The 17,612-nt window shown below is 37.8% G+C and overlaps 1 protein-coding gene across 3 annotated transcripts in view; it reads right to left on the bottom strand.

The window, feature by feature from the left end:
• Nucleotides 1-341: 341 nt before the first annotated feature.
• The window catches only part of LRRK2 (leucine rich repeat kinase 2), a 649,887-nt gene continuing 632,616 nt past the window's right edge, over nucleotides 342-17,612 (bottom strand). For all 3 annotated transcript variants that reach the window (XM_053716587.1, XM_053716586.1, XM_053716588.1), the window contains 6 exons: nucleotides 8,497-8,681; nucleotides 7,203-7,355; nucleotides 6,871-7,076; nucleotides 5,617-5,676; nucleotides 1,262-1,393; nucleotides 342-783 (listed from right to left, as the gene is read on the bottom strand). In XM_053716587.1, coding sequence (XP_053572562.1) covers nucleotides 1,272-1,393; nucleotides 5,617-5,676; nucleotides 6,871-7,076; nucleotides 7,203-7,355; nucleotides 8,497-8,681 — 726 coding nt within the window. In that variant the 3' untranslated portion in view covers nucleotides 342-783; nucleotides 1,262-1,271. The remainder of the gene's footprint in view (nucleotides 784-1,261; nucleotides 1,394-5,616; nucleotides 5,677-6,870; nucleotides 7,077-7,202; nucleotides 7,356-8,496; nucleotides 8,682-17,612) is intronic.

The following is a 17,612-nucleotide window of genomic DNA, read 5'->3' on the forward strand; positions in this document are numbered from 1 at the left end:
AACAAAGAATAGTCGACGTTTCGGCTCCTATCCGAGTCTTCATCAGGACATATTAAATCTTTAAACGGCTGTATAGCCAAACTCCCAGTGTGGAAAAAAAACGTGCCGTTTAAAGATTTAATATGTCCTGATGAAGGCTCAGATAGGAGCCGAAACGTTGACTATTCTTTGTTGATGTACGAATAAAGTCATTGTATTTGAATTTACAAATCCTGAGAGTGCCCTTCTTGACACGGATCTATATATATATATATAGATATATATTTATATTTGTTTGTGTGTGTATGTATTTTTATGTATGTTTCAATCAAACATTTCTCCATAACAACTAATCAGTTGCATTCAGTTTTTAAAAAATAACATATAATTTAATAATACAAGCGTGTATCAATATTTTGAGTTGTCCTATAAAAGATTTCTAAACTTCAGATGTAATTATACAAAAATAAAAAGTACAAGATTATGTACATAAAGATTCACATCAATAAGCACAATCAATGTAAAAATATACATTTGTTAGAACACTTTATAGAGAAGTATGACATATTCAGAGAATATATTTTTACTTCCTTATTTGAATGTTTAAAGTGCAATTACAGTTCCAAATAATAAAAATAAAAACAAAAGGTTTCTTTAATACGACTTTGACCAGGATGTAATCTCATCCTTATGTTCAGACGTTCTCAAGTCTTCTCTTCTTGTCCCAGCTGTAGAAATACCACATTTTTCTTAACTGTTGCAAAGTCACACGTCATTTGCAAAGCTAAGATTCTTCAAATGGAGCTGAAATAAATGGAAGATTAATGATAAACTGAAATGAGGTCAAGTCATTCAGCATAAGCTTTCGGTACAGCCATTATACATTTATATAACTGCAGCTTGGAAAGAAATATGACTGTGATAGACAGAAGCAAACATAACATATGAATTGCCATATTTAAAGGGATATGAAACCCACATTTTTTTTTATTTATGATTTACTTCTATCACTTAATTTGTTTTGTTTTCATGATATCTTTAGTTTAAAAGCAAAATTAGGTAGGCCCAGGAGCTGCTGGTTGGTGGCTGAACATTGATGCCTCATATTATTGGCTCACCCATGTGCATTGCCATTTTTTCAACAAAGGATACCAAGAGAATGAAGATAATAGACGTAAATTGGATAGTTGATTAAAATCATATGTTCTATCTGAATTCTGAAAGGAAAATGGCGGGTTTTGTGTCCCTTTGAAGAAACGTAATTTGCCTGATTTTAACTTACCAAGAGTTTATTAGTGCTGGGATAGTCCTCTCATTTTTTCAGCCATTTCGTCTCTTACTTTAATGTGAGATTTTAAGTTTTTAACTTCATGAGGGAGGTTTGTATCCCAGACAGAGAGAAAAGACTGTATTTCTGAAATACAAAAAGGTGTTTTAGATTTAATTGTGCTATCTTCACAGCTCCAACAAATGTGTTTAATGAAAACTGAACACGTTTTTCCTTCTCTTCACAATGGGTAAAATAAAAAAGGTTAATGACTAAATAAAAACAAAACATGTTTAAAAGTAGATTTATAAATTTGTGATTAACTATAAAGGTTACGGTGTACTGTGATTTTTTTCTCTGCTTTAATGTGTTCCCAGTTATCTGCTGGAGTGTTTTTTTTTTAAATTGTTTACAGACTGCTCCTTTACATTGGTTTTGTCATTTAAAATAGCTGATTTTGTCTGTATCCCCTCCTATACTGAAAACTTCAATACTTAAGTAATGGTTATAGAATAGCTATGTAAGAAAGAAGCTTTAGAAAAAATAATGCTCCCAGTGGAGGGTTGGGCATAGTGGTATAAAATGTTAATCTTCCATTGTCATCTCTAAGTATTAGTCTCACTGTGTATATTGAGATACGAAAAGGAGAATTTAGTCTAAATATAGAGAGATACACTTATTTTGTCTACTCTCCCTGCAAGCTCAGCCCATTTCATTGAGTTGTGGTTTAAATTAACAGAAAAGCTATTTCATATACCAAAATATACATAAAGAAGCATTTTAACAACATTTTATATTCTGCAGCTGGTATAACAAGTCATCAGAAACATATTAAAGGGGGAATACATTTTACAGTATACTGTCCCTTTATTATACCTACTGGCTACACCAATAAGATATTTCATAAATCTGCTCCAAAGGAACATGAAACTCAAAATTTTTATTTATGATTCTTATAGAACATACATTTTAAACAACTTTCTAATGTACTTATATTATCTATTTTGCTTCATTCTCTTTGTATCCTTTGGGCAGGCTCAAGAGCTGGGAGCTAGCTGCAAATTGGTGACTGCACATACATTAGAGGCATTGGCTTACTGATGTGTTCAGTTATCTTGCAGAAGTGCATTGCTGCTTCTTAAACAAAGGATAGCAAGAAAATGCAGCAAAATAGATCATAGAAATAAATTGGAAAGTTGGTTAAAATCGTATGTTCTATCTGAATCATTAAAGAAAAAATGTGAGTTTCATGTCCCTTTAAGTACTTAGTTATAAGTAAAACATCTAAATAAAGACACGTTTGGATAAAGATTTAAAAAAATATCTTGAAATTTAATACTTTTGAACCAAAAGTCTGTATTACAAATTTGTTTTTCTTGTACTAAGAAACAAACTATTTTTGCTCTTTTTTTCTTTTGTTTTTTGAGGAAAGTAAATGCATGGTTTTAACTGTTAATACAACTGATATTTAAAGCCATTTGCACATTTTATAAATCTTCACCAAGTGTTTTTTTTCTTCTTTTTTTCTTCTATTATGCAGTTTTTACTTGGGCGTGGTGACAGAAATTAAAAGTTTTATGTTAATGTTCTAAAAAGTTTTCCATCAAATTTCACTCTGTAAAAGGACAATAGTCAGGGTATAAATGGTGCCAGAAGAATAATATTAAATGTAGGTCCACCCACCGGAGCAAATGGGCGGCAGTAGTGTACTCTCCTCCCACAGATGGAAATGAAATTATCAGGTAAGCATAATTTATGTTTTCCATCTTAAAGGGAGGAGGGTCCACTGCTTCATTCATTACTTGTGGGAACAAATACCCAAGCTCTGGAAGACACTGAATGAACAAAAAAACTGGAGAGTTAAAGTAGGCAAACCCTATACTGAGGTCACCACAGCCTGCAAAACCTTTCTCCCAAAAGCAGCTTCCGCCGAAGCAAAAACATAAAACTTGTAAAATTTTGCAAAAGTATGCAAGGAGGACCAAGTAGCCGCCCTACAAATCTGCTCCACAGAGGCCGCGTTCTTAAAGGCCAAAGAAGAGGCCACAGCCCTAGTTGAGTGAGCCATAACCCTCTGAAGAGACTTATGTCCTGCTGTCTCATAGGCCAAACGGATAATGCTCCTCAACCAAAAAGACAGAGAAGTGGAAGAGGCCCTCTGCCCCCTACGCTTCCCAGAATACACCACAAATAAGGATGAAGTCTGTCTGAAATCCTTCGTGGCCTGAAGATAAAACTTCAAGGCTCAAACCACATCCAAGTTATGAAGCAACCTTTTTTTAGACAAAGAAGGGTTAGGACACAAGGAAGCAACTACTATCTCCCTGATTGATATTACGATCTGACACCACCTTGGCATTTTAAAATATATTAAAGTTTTATGTTTTCTCTCTCTAGCCCCAACGGAAAACATTTTAGTCCACCTAATGTTAAATAAGGAAAAAAGCCAAATTTCTTACTCATCCACTGCAATGTTTTACCCATATTCTAACTCACACCTAGTTACAGCATTTGGCTTGTACATACATGGGCCCCTAATCTACAGCCATACAAGTTAGCTTTTACAGCTATATGTAATCTTCCCTAGGCATATATAGGGCATGAAAGTGGACTGCACCGTAGTGGTAACGCATTTCATGCCACTGGCAAAACTCATAGCTCTGGCACTCTCAGTCAGCTTTACATCCAGTTACTTAGATAGACAGGTCTGGGTGTAAAATCCAATATCAAACAACACATAGGATAGCCAGCACACAGCTAGATTAAAAGTCTAAAATGAAGATTTAGTTAAAGCATTTGGCCAAATGGTGATGGGGCACCAGGTGCCTCATCAAGGCCTCTTCATACCCGGGTCCCTTACCTACAGCCATACATGCTAGTTTTCACTCAGATACAAACAAGGGTATCACAGTTGTTTTTCACCTTCCCTAGATGTATACAAAACACAGAAAAGGCCAGATGAGCACCCTGACATGTAAATTTTGCTGGTGGCATAGAATACTTAACCCTTTTTATCCTTTACCATAAAAATAAAAGTTGGGTGTCCCAGTATTTAAAAAAGGAGGTTCATAAGTTCATGTACTTATAGATGTTGAATCATCTTCATAGCAATAATGGTCACCAAGCAGCAAGTGTTAATCTAAATATCATTTGCTGTTGGTGTCAGGGCTCAGGCTTGTTTACTGAGTAAATACAGTTTTACAGGTATCCAAACATATCAGTAAACTTGGAGAGTATAACATAACTGCCATTTCTTTCAAAATCTATATAAGATGATTTTGTTTGGATAGTGGTAGAAGCATGAATGTCAAAAAGAGTACTGACACACCACTGTGAAATCAGAATTTTGTGTCGTTTTATAATATATGTAATTTTTTTACTATTTTATGCATAACGTACACAATGGTGAAGATAAAATGTACTTTTGTCACTTTGCAAGTTAGAATTTGTTATTGTAAAAAAACAGTATAATCTCCTAAAAATAAATGTTTTTGGAAAGTTAAAAGAATGCTAAAATTAGATTCATAAAGCTTTTGTAATATCTAAGAAATAATGACTCCCATGATGGTGATAATTATGCAAACTAAAAATAAAACAGCACAATTATTCTGCGTTTTTTGGATGACATATTGTCAATTTGTATCATTTTTGTTTAATTTGAAAATGTAACCTATTTTCTAAGGTGTTATGTCTGCTGAAAACCCAACAAAATTAATTTATGTTGGTGACTCATGTAAAAACATTAAAATAAATTAAAATAGAAATAGTGTGACAGAAAAAAATGGTTTCATTATCGGGGTGTGAAACAGCTCTAAAGAGAAAGAGTTAATCTTTGCAGCCCCTGCATGATGATAATATTCATTGAGCACCTTTATATTGTAAGGGAAGAAGATTACTGGAAGCAGGGACACGGGGACCTGGGCAAGACAGATTTGCGGGCCCTTACAGCCCAGCACTCTTATTCCCCTCCCCCCGTATGCCCTGCCCCCTGTATGGCCCATCCCTGTGGATAACAATATATATTACACCTCATGATGCCCAAAACACTCCTTCATAAACTAAATACAGGATATACATTATACTTTCTCATACCCTCATCACTGAAAGTGGGCTTCCCCCCAAAGAGTTGGAACCTGGGCGGGTGCCCTTCTCTCCCTGCCCAAAGGGCAGGCCTGGCAGAAAGCTTGAGATGCAGATCTTTTTTTCTTATTGCAATTACTGGGGCTGTCTGTGGGTGGTCTAGGAGTTTTAGTCTGCAGAGCAAAGTCCAAATACTATCTCTAAGCTCTCACAGTACCAAAAAAAACTGTACTAAGTCAATGTTAAACAGAAATGCACACATGCAGCACAATCTTTTAACATAAAATTACCTTTTTGAGGCGTACAAAGACATCCCAGAACAAGCACAACATTCTTTATGCTTCCTTTGTCTAAAAAAAAAAACGGAAAGAAAAAAACTTTTAGTCAACCTGCTTAAATCATATTGTTTCCACTGCAATCTGTCCTAAATACTTCTCACACTCACTCACTATTCCTCCTCCTCTATGCAATTCCCCTACACTGGTTCTATTATTCTCCTGGATTCTATTCCTAAACATCACCCACAAACAATACCATTCACCATTATATCTCAAACCTAACCCCTAGATCCTTTCTTAGCCACCTATTTTGCTCAGCTTATGACCTTCATATCACAGACCCTCTCAGCACCACTTCCTTCTCCTGTCTTCTGGACCTCTCTCAGACTGCACTTATCCTGTGGATATCTGTACTTATGTCTGCCTCTCCACTAGTATTCAAAACTTTAAATACTCCATCAAAACCTACCTGTTCACAGCGGCCTAACACAGAATCTTATTAGTTTATCGCTCATCTAAGACTAGTTCTCCAAACAAAAAACATATCATACTAAACTGTCAATGGGCTACAATCAATGCACACCTCAAGCTACGCCCCACTGTGTTGTCTTCAACATCATCAACTGAAATTGAAAGCTCTCTAGGGAGCAGAGCATCTTTAATCTCACTGTCCCTGTTTGCCTTATAGAGTTGTGAAATTTGCTGGTCCACTACAATTAAAGACAATGATAATATTCAATCATGATGAGAGCATCTTCAACAGTACCAATACTATTCTATGGAGTAGAGTAAAACTGTAATATTTGATCAAACTGAACAAAAGTTGTCCATAATTACCAAAGGAGTAGAAAACACTATGGGGATGATTTATGTATGTGCGAGCGGACATGATATGATGTAGCGTATCATGTCCGCCGCACATCAATAAATGCCGACAGCATACGCTGTCTGCATTTATAATTTCACAAGCAGTTCTTGTGAACTGCTTGTGCAATGCCGCCCCCTGCAGATTCGTGGCCAATCGGCCGCTAGCAGGGGGTGTCAATCAGCCCGATCGTATAGGATCAGACGGACTGATGTCCACAGCGTCAGATCAGGCAGACAAGTTATGGAGCAGCGGAAACAGGGACATCAAACTTCATTTGGAGCTTGATAATTTGGCCCCTTTGCCTCCACAAATGCCCTTAATATTCTCAATGTTTATTATTAAATTCTTGGCAGCTGACAAATTATTTATTTATTAATAATGTGCCAAACATACAATACCTAATTGAGTAGGCACCATACTTCTTATGGAATCACAGAAACTAGAGATTATTCTTATTGGGCAGCGTGTTGATAGCCCAATAAGCAGCACATGACCTCCACCAGTGCCAACCCAAAGGGCAGTATTCTTTTGAAGAAATAAAGCTTTTACACGTGCTGTGTATGTGTCTTCCTTTCTTAGATATTTTTGTTTCAAAGACTCTTGCCTAAAAATAAAAAAGATTTTTGTAAGAATGAAACTGATGCATCATACCAATGGCATAAGAAAATACATTAGACACACAATAAATAAAAAAAGGAGAGAAAATTATTTTTCAAAATAAAATACATACTTTAGGAAGTGAGCACAGTCAAGTATTTGACTTATGTTTTCAGTCTTCTTATCCCAAATTTCAACATAAGGGCTACATTTCTTTGCCACATATATGTAGGTGTCAACTGCGACACAAATTATATTGGATTCACAAGATGATCGTTGAGGCAATCTGCAGAGAAAAAAAATAATGTAAATATGCTTGAGTACAAAAATCTAACACCATGATTATTGATGCAGATATCTGAAGGGATCATGTATATCATAAACATCAAACCAGAATTTCATAGCTTGTATTTAGAATAGTAACCATAGGGTTGATTATAGTTCTGACAACTGTCTCATTCCACTGGTTAATGTTATTTAAGTTATTTTTCCTATTCTAAGATGCTGAAGTGCATCCAAATTGCCTATGATTTGTAGCATTACTCACTAAAAAGTTCCAAACTGCCTCTGGAAGCAATATCAGCACACAAATTGTGCATCAGGAGCTTCATTAATCTATCTATCTATCTATCTATCTATCTATCTATCTATCTATCTATCTATCTATCTATCTATCTATCTATCTATCTATCTATCTATCTATCCATCTGTCTGTCTATCCATCTATCTATCTAGATATCTATCTATCTATCTATCTATCTATCTATCTATCTATCTATCTATCTATCTAGATATCTATCTATCTATCTATCTATCTATCTATCCACACACACATAAAAAAACTAAATAACCAAAAAGATGAGAAAATGCCTGACTGCTTCAGCACTTGGCAGCCCGCACTGTGCATTTGTGTAGTCTACCACTTTGGGCTTGATTTATCAAGACGTCCGCCCAGCTCCGACTTCAGAACCTGCAGTAAGCATTGATCAAGCAACGGTCATCAGAACCGCTGCTTCTCTAAACTTTTCTCCACCTCGTAGGTGCAATTTCAATGTCCCCGGTCTTGTCCGACCGCGGAGATTGACATCTACTACCCGCGCGTGACTGGCTGTGCGCGGGCAGGGGGTGGTGTTGCACAAGAGAGCAAAATAGTGCTCTTATGCAATGCTGAATTACCGCAGCAGATTGCTGCCCGTCTGAGGCGAGCAGGGGTGGACAGGGGCGCATATGTATGCCTTGTCTGCCCTAGCTTGATAAATCGAGCCCTTTGTGTCTCTGAGCTATTCATTGTACTGTCAATGTTTGTCTATGGACATTTAATGACTATTAGCTGGAATTTATGAAAACTAGGAACTTGTTTGCCCGTTAAAAAAAATGTTTAAATAACTTAGGGAAACTAAAATTAGCTGAAAAATAATTACACTTACAATGCTGCAGACTTTGTTTCAATCGTCTTGTGAACAGAAAAGTCACTGCAAAAAGACAAAATTTTGGTCCCACAGACACCCCAGACAGCATTCTTCTCAGAAGAGTATGTGGATTCACAGAAACACATTACAGGAGTGCTGATATCTCCCACTGTTAGCATCTTGAAAGGGGAAGCTCCCTGACACTTAAGGAAATAAAAAGAAATAAATATTATAACCGCTTGCCACATCCAATTAGCTTATTGGCATATCACTGCATTTTATTCCTAACTGGTTAATGTATCAAAAGTAAATGAAAACAGTCATTCCATGGTAAAGGTTTCATTCACACTCAGCTAGATTACGAGTTTTGCGTTATGAGTGAAAAAGCATCGTTATGCTTCATAACACTGCTTTTTCCTTAACGCTGCTATTACAAGTCTTGCAGGTATAGGTGTACCGCACACCTTTTTGGCCGTCACGCAACGTCAGTACTGCACTTTTAAAAAAGTCCTGTTTCAATGGGACTCCCATAGCGCCGGTATTACGAGTTTTACTGTGAGGCCAAAAAGTGAGCGGTACAGCCTAAAATGACAAGATCCAAAACCGCCATCTAAAGTCTGCAGTTATGAGTTTTACGCTACAAAGCTGTAGCATAAAACTCATAACTAAACTGTTAAAAAGTACACTAACACCCATAAACTACCTATTAACCCCTAAACCGAGGCCCTCCCGCATCGTAAACACTAAAATAAAATTATTAACCCCTAATCTGCTGCTCCGGACATCACCACCACTTAAAACATGTATTAACCCCTATTCCGCCGCTCCCCGACATCGTCGCCACTATAATAAACCTATTAACCCCTAAACCGCTGCCCTCCCACATCGCAAACACTATTTAAATATTATTAACTCCTAATCTGCCGTCCGCCCACACTGCCGCAATAATAAACCTATTAAACACTAAACTGCAAGCCCCCCACAACGAAATATACTAATATAAACTATTAACCCCTAATCCTCTGGCCTCCCACATCACTACATAAATATCAGCGCTGCAGAATCTGTTGGCACTTTATAAATAAAGAATAATAATAATATTAACCCCTAAACCTAACCCAAACGTAACCCTAAGCCTAACCCTAACACACCCTAACTTTAATATAATTAAAATAAATCTAAATAAAACTTGCAATTAGTACCTAAATACCTATAAAATAAAACCTAAGCTAGCTACAAAATAAATAAGTTACATTGTAGCTAGCTTAGGCTTTATTTTTATTTCACAGGTTAGTTTGTATTTATTTTAACTAGGTAGACTAGTTAGTAAATAGTTATTAACTATTTACTAACTACCTAGCTAAAATAAATACAAATGTACCTGTAAAATAACACATAACCTGCCTTACACTAAAACCTAACATTACAATAAAATAAATTAAATTAATAAAATACAATTATCTACATTACAAAAAAACACTAAATTACACAAAATAAAAAACAAAATTATCAAAAATAAAAACGAATTACTCCTAATTTAATAGCCCTATCAAAATAAAAAAAAAAAACCTAGCCTTCACTTAACTACTAATGGCCCTTAAAAGGGCCTTTTGCAGGGCATTGCCCCAAAGAAATCAGCTCTTTTACCTGTAAAAAAAATACAAACAACCCCCCAACAGTAAAACCCACCACCCACACAACCAAACCCCCCAAATAAAATTCTATCTAAATAAACCTAAGCTAACCATTGCCCTGAAAAGGGCATTTGGATGGGCATTGCCCTTAAAAGGGCATTTAGATCTTTTAAATTGCCCAAACCCTAAGCTAAAAATAAAACCCACCCAATAAACCCTTAAAAAAAAACTAACACTAACCCCTGACGATCCACTTACAGTTTTCGAAAACCGGACATCCATCGTTATCCAGCCAGCAGAAGTATTCATCCAAGCGGGCAGAAGTCTTCATCCAGACGGCATCGTCTATCTTCATCCATCTGGCACGGAGCGGGTCCATTTTCCAGACATCCGGCGCAGAGCATCCTCTTCTTCCGATGTTCGCTAAAGAACAAAGTTTCCCTTTAAGTGACGTCATCCAAGATGGCGTCCCTTATATTCAGATTGGCTGATAGAATTCTATCAGCCAATAGGAATTAAAGGTGAGAAAATCCTATTGGCTGTTGCAATCAGCCAATAGGATTGAGCTTGCATTCTATTGGCTGATTGGAATAGCCAATAGAATGCAAGCTCAATCCTATTGGCTGATAGGATCAGCCAATAGGATGAAAGCTCAATCCTATTGGCTGATTGCAACAGCCAATAAGATTTTTTCACCTTTAAGCCAATCGGAATGTAAGGGACGCCATCTTCGATGCTGTCACTTAAAGGGAAACTTCATTCTTCAGCGAACATCGAAAGAAGAGGATGCTCCGCGCCGGATGTCTTGAAGATGGACTCGCTCCGCACCGGATGGATGAAAATAGAAGATGCCGTCTGGATGAAGACAGCTGCCCGCTTGGATGAAGACTTTTGCCACCTAGATGAGGATGGCTGTCCGGTCTTCGAAAACTGTAAGTGGATCGTTGGCGTTAATGTTAGGTTTTTTTAAGGGTTTATTGGGTGGGTTTTATTTTTAGCTTAGGGTTTGGGCAATGTAAAAGAGCTAAATGCCCTTTTAAGGGCCATGCCCATCCAAATGCCCTTTTCAGGGCAATGGTTAGCTTAGGTTTATTTAGATAGAATTTTATTTGGGGGTTTGGTTGTGTGGGTGGTGGGTTTAACTGTTGGGGGGGTTGTTTGTATTTTTTTTTTACAGGTAAAAGAGCTAATTTCTTTGGGGCAATGCCCTGCAAAAGGCCCTTTTAAGGGCCATTGGTAGTTAAGTGTAGGCTAGGGGTTTTTTTTATTGGGGGGGGGCTTTTTTATTTTGATAGGGCTATTAGATTAGGAGTAATTTGTTTTTATTTGTGATAATTTTGTTTTTTATTTTGTATAATTTAGTGTTTATTTTTTTTTAGATAATTGTATTTTATTAATTTAATTTATTGTAATGTTAGGTTTTATTTTACAGGTAACTTTGTATTTATTTTAACTAGGTAGTTAGTAAATAGTTAATAACTATTTACTAACTAGTCTACCTAGTTAAAATAAATACAAACTTACCTGTGAAATAAAAATAAAACCTAAAATAGCTACAATATAACTATTAGTTATATTGTAGCTAGCTTAGTTTTTTTTTTACAGGTAAGTATTTAGTTTTAAATAGGAATTATTTAGGTAATAATTGTAAGTTTAATTTAGATTTATTTTAATTATATTTAAATTAGGGGGGTTAGGATTAGATTTAGGCTTAGGGTTACGTTAGGGTTTAATATATTTATTTAGTGTTAGTGATGTGGGAGGCCAGAGGTTTAGGGGTAAATAACTTTAGTATAGTGGCGGCGACATTGGGGGCGGCAGATTTGGGGTTAATAACTGTAATGTAGGTGGCGGCAATATCGTGAGCAGCAGATTAGGGGTTAATAAGTGTATTTAGGTGGCGGCGATATCGGGAGCGGCAGATTAGGGGTTAATAACATTATGTAGGTGGCGGTGATGTTAGGGGCAGAAGTTTAGGGGTTAATAACATTATGTAGGTTGCGGCGATGTCGGGGCGGCAGATTAGGAATGTTTAGATGTGGTTTTTATGTTAGGGTGTTAATATTTCTATCCCCAGAGACATCAACAGGGCTGCGTTACGGAGCTTTTTTTTCTGCGATCGCAGGTGTTAGGCTTTTTTTTGCCAGCTCTCCCCATTGGTGTCTATGGAGAAATCGTGCACGAGCACGTCAAAACACCACTTGTATTTGGGTGAGGTATGGAGCTCAAAGCCACCATATCGCCCATGCAAGCCGGGTTTTTAAAAACTGGTAATAGCAGCGCTATAGGGAGGTGAATTAACAACGCTTTTGTGGCGCTCGTTAATTTCCCTATAGCGCTGAAAACTCGTAATCTTGCTGACTGATTTTTAGCTAACCCTTTTTTATGCATATTTATAAGCCTCATACGCATGTTTGTGTATGATATCATTTTACTGAGCTCCTTAGTATAAATGTAGATCCAATCTAATCGGTTATTGTCTGTGCAAAAACATTACACTTTTTTTTTTGTCTTACTTTTCTATGATGTTCCAATCCATTAGAACCTTATCTGTTTTAGTTAAAACTCCTGATTTTCACACACTTACACCGAAGCAAAGAAATACAAAGCTTAGGGATAACATATTCAATGTTGATAATGACTGCAGGTATTTTTCAATTAAAGGGACACCAAATGTTTTAATGTGTTAGAGATTATTAGTGCACTTATTTGTATACTGATTTCTTAAACTATTTGTTTAACCACTTTGCAGGAGTTAAAGTCAGCTGTAGAGTAGCAATGCACTACTGGAAGCTAGTTGAACTGGTGGATCAATGACAAGAGGCATATGCATGCTGCACCAATCACCAGTTATCTCTTAGCAGTGCATTGCTGCTGTGATACTGAGTTCAACAATCTGTTTAACCCCATTGTAAGGAACACCTGTGAAAATTATCATTTGCAGCAGGCACGGCAGAAGGGTTCTCACTGAAGGCACTTTAGACCTTTAATTGTATGAACCAGCCTATAGGATGGAGAAATTGCAAGTATGTCATCCTGATAAGTGGATTCAGATTCCCTGCAGTCTTACTATGGAAAACAAGGCAGCAAGGACTATGGTGAACACCCATAGAGCTGTGGCCAGAACAAAGTTATTCACAAACTAGAATTGGTACTATGTGATTTCAAAGCAGAAAAAACTGCAGGAGTGGGGATGATAAAGGATGAAGATAGGAACATGGAATCAATAGTGGATATGTATAGTGACATGTATGACTATCAGGGTGGAACAAAGCCAATCTGTTTAAAAAGCAAGTGCAATCCTGTTGATAGCCTAAAGGTCACAAATTGTTCCTCCTTTTTTGAGTTTGATCAAAAAAATGTAACTGTTCAATTACTTTGCCAAGAAAAGATCCTCCACTGTAATCAAAAAAACCTTACAAGGGTCTTAGGAAATTCATAGCACACAGTGAAACATATTTTGCCACCAACATAAATTATTTTGGATTAATTTGTCCGACACAGAAGTTAGCCATATTCTTTGGAAGTGGAGTCAGCTTTCCACACAAAAGAACACTATGTGAAGGATGGCAAAATTAAGCATTTAATTTCTTTGTCTTAAATTACTTTAGAGTTATTTTCAGGTGAGACCAATATGGTTTCCAGAGAGAATGCAGCAAAGCTCAAAAGTGGGAGAATATTTTTATCCTGAAAGAAAGAGAACGATTTTCATCATGTTCTGATTATAAAAGCTGATAAGAAACCTAGAATACATTTTCCCTTCAAATAAGCTTCTACTTAGAAGTATTGTCAGCAGTTGTGCTTGAATTAAGATTGCCAAGACTTTGACTGATAAATTAAATGTATCTATTTATCTTTGGGGTCATCACAGACGGGTATGGATGTAAGAAAAAACAAAATTTATGCTTACCTGATAAATTTATTTCTCTTGTGGTGTATCCAGTCCACGGATTCATCCATTACTTGTGGGATATTCTCCTTCCCAACAGGAAGCTGCAAGAGGATCACCCACAGCAGAGCTGTCTATATAGCTCTTCCCCTAACTGCCACTACCAGTCATTTGACAAGCAAGAGAAAGGAGAAACCATAGGGTGCAGTGGTGACTGTAGTTTAAAAATAAAAAACACCTGCCTTAAAATGACAGGGCGGGCCATGGACTGGATACACCACAAGAGAAATAAATTTATCAGGTAAGCATAAATTTTGTTTTCTCTTGTAAGGTGTACTCAGTCCACGGATTCATCCATTACTTGTGGGATACCAATACCAAAGCTATAGGACACGGATGAAGGGAGGGACAAGGCAGGCGCTTAAACGGAAGGCACCACTGCCTGTAAGACCTTTCTCCCAAAAATAGCCTCCGAAGAAGCAAAAGTATAAAATTTGTAGAATTTAGAAAAAGTATGAAGCGAAGACCAAGTCGCCGCCTTAGAAATCTGTTCAACAGAAGCCTCATTTTTAAAAGCCCATGTGGAAGCCACCGCTCTAGTGGAATGAGCTGTAATTCTTTCAGGAGGCTGCTGGCCAGCAGTCTCATAAGCTAAGCGGATTATACTTCTTAACCAAAAAGAAAGAGAAGTTGCTGAAGCCTTTTGGCCTCTCCTCTGTCCAGAGTGGACAACAAACAATGCAGATGTTTGACAAAAATCCTTAGTAGCTTGTAAATAAAACTTTAAAGCACAAACCACGTCAAGATTGTGTAACAGACGTTCCTTCTTTGAAGAAGGATTAGGACACAGTGACGGAACAACGATCTCCTGATTGATATTCTTATTAGATACCACCTTAGGAAGAAACCCAGGTTTGGTACGCAAAACTACCTTATCTGCATGGAAGATCAGATAAGGGAAATCAGACTGTAAGGCAGATAACTCTGAAACTCTTCGAGCCGAAGAGATAGCTACCAAAAACAGAACTTTCCAAGATAAAATCTTGATATCTATGGAATGCAGAGGTTCAAACGGAACCCCTTGAAGAACTTTAAGAACTAAATTTAAACTCCATGGCGGAGCAACAGGTTTAAACACAGGCTTGATTCTAACTAAAGCCTGACAAAACGCCTGTCAGGCTCACAAGTATGCCTGCAACAAAACAGAGTATGGATTGGACCACAGCCAATGAGTTAGTAGTATAATAAGTAATTGTAGCGAATTGTGTACAGAGAGCAGTTACATAGGCATTACCCCTAAGCAATGTGTAATAGCTCAACAGGCACAGTTTGCAGTTGATATATGAGTAATGGCTCACAGGTAGGTAAGGCTTCATAAGCATTAGCGGGGAGACATTGAAACAGCAACCTGACTGTGAGCTAGAAGTCAGAGTAAAAATAGTAACACAGTGTTAAGCTGATTTTATGCGCAAAGTAGAAAAATTAGGATTGGCCAAATAATACATGAGTAAACAAGTAACACGTATAGTTAGTACCTGGTAATCGGAGGCAAAAAGGGTTTGGTAGAACAGTGTTTTCAGGGCAGCTCGGATGTAGCAGTTGTGCTTTGAGAGGAGAGCTGACAAGCGCTTTGCTTGGCGTGTGACATCACAGAGGCGGCAGATCCGGTTGCGCTGTGTAGAGATCAGACAGGTAGACTGGGTGATACAGGCGTGATACTCTGGTGCTGGAGAGCTAATCAGAATGCAGCTTAGCTAGTTGCAAAACGAACAATACCAAGCAAGGAAGTAAGTGGGAAGCAGGTATTTATGGAGATACTGGAAATTAGTTAAAGGGGCAGTAAGACAGGCATAAACCTGACAGGACTCCCCCTCCTAAGAGCAACTCCGATGCTCAAGAAGCAGGACGATCAGGGTTGCGTTGATGGAATCTGGAGATGAGTCTAGGAGCTGATATGTTGGATGATGGTTCCCAGGAGTTATGTTCTGAGGAATAACCCTTCCATTTAATCAGGTACTGTAGAATGCCTCTTCGACTTCTAGAATCTAGGATGTTCTCTACTTCATACTCCATGTTGGGGTCAATAGAGACCGGAGGTAGGGATTGTCCAGTTGGATGATCACGTAAATGTTTATAGGGTTTAAGCAAAGATACATGGAATGTAGGGTGTATCTTGAGCGTGGGAGGTAGTGTGAGACGGACAGCATTACAATTGATGATGCGCTGGATGGGAAACGGACCTATGAACAAAGGTGAAAGTTTCCTTGAGGGTGTACATAAACGTAGATTTTTGGTGGAGAGCCACACAAGGTCACCAACAGAGTAAGCAGGTGGAGGAATATGTTTACGATCATAATACCTCTTTTGCACAACTTTAGCAGTGTCAATGGTTTGTTTGATGGTTGCAAAGTTGGTGACAATGGAGGAGGCGAGATCGGAAATATGTGGGTGATCGGGAATTTTTTCAGGGAGAAATTGGAATTTGGGGTGAAACCCATAGTTAACATAGAAAGGAGTCTGTTTGGTAGTGGAATGTACAGTATTGTTGAATACAAATTCGGCATAATGGAGGTATTGGGACCAAGTGTTTTGTGCAGTATGACAGTAAGAGCGTAGAAACTGTTCCACCCACTGGTTGCTTCGCTCAGTTTGCCCGTTAGTCTGTGGATGATATGATGAAGACAATCTCTTCTCGATGCAGAATTGTTCGCAGAACGCAGACCATAGGGTACTGGTGAATTGTGATCCACGATCTGTGAGGATGTTAGAGGGCAAGCCATGTAATTTAAATACGTTAGTCATTAACAGATGTATGGTTTCAGCAGCTGTAGGTAACTTCTGATATGGTATCAGGTGAAGCATTTTGCTGAATAAGTCCACAACGACTAAAATTGTTGTGTAATTACCAGAGTGTGGTAAGTCCACGATGTAGTCGAGAGCAATGTGCTGCCATGGCTTATCCGGAGTAGGAATAGATAGTAACAAACCGAAAGGTGGTCTTTTAATCCTCTTTGTAGTAGTACAAACATAACAGGAGTTAATGTACATGGCCCCATCAGATGTGATAGTTGGCCACCAGTAGGATCTGAGTATTAATTCCTTGGTTTTAGTTATGCCACAGTGTCCCCCCATGGGTGAATCATGAGCAGATTTCAGTAGCTGGTTACGAAGTGATGGTGGGATGTATATCTTGCCCTGGTAGCAATAGAGACCTTCTGAGTTCTTGAGTAGTAAGTTAACAGGTATTGTTGTGTCTCTAGTTTGTTCTGTCCGTAGGTATGTAGTAGTGTCAACTGAGAAGAGAAGAATGTTTTCTTTGGGGATAACCAGTTGAGGGGAAGGCGAGTGATGTTCAATACCTGGCAGACGTGATAGGGCATCTGCCTTTCCGTTCTTGTTGGCTGGCCGGTAAGTGATGAGGTAATTGAACCTAGAGAAGAATAGATTCCAACGTACTTGGCGTGCTGAAAGAGTTCTGGTGGTCTTCAGGTATTGCAAGTTACGGTGATCCGTATATACTATGGTGGGTGTAGTGGAGCCTTCAAGTAGGTGTCTCCATTGTTCGAATGCTGATACGAAAAGGTGAGAGTAAGCGCTAAAAGAGCTTAAAA

Source organism: Bombina bombina, chromosome 6 (genome assembly GCF_027579735.1).
Source record: "Bombina bombina isolate aBomBom1 chromosome 6, aBomBom1.pri, whole genome shotgun sequence".
In the NCBI taxonomy this organism is placed as follows: domain Eukaryota; kingdom Metazoa; phylum Chordata; class Amphibia; order Anura; family Bombinatoridae; genus Bombina; species Bombina bombina.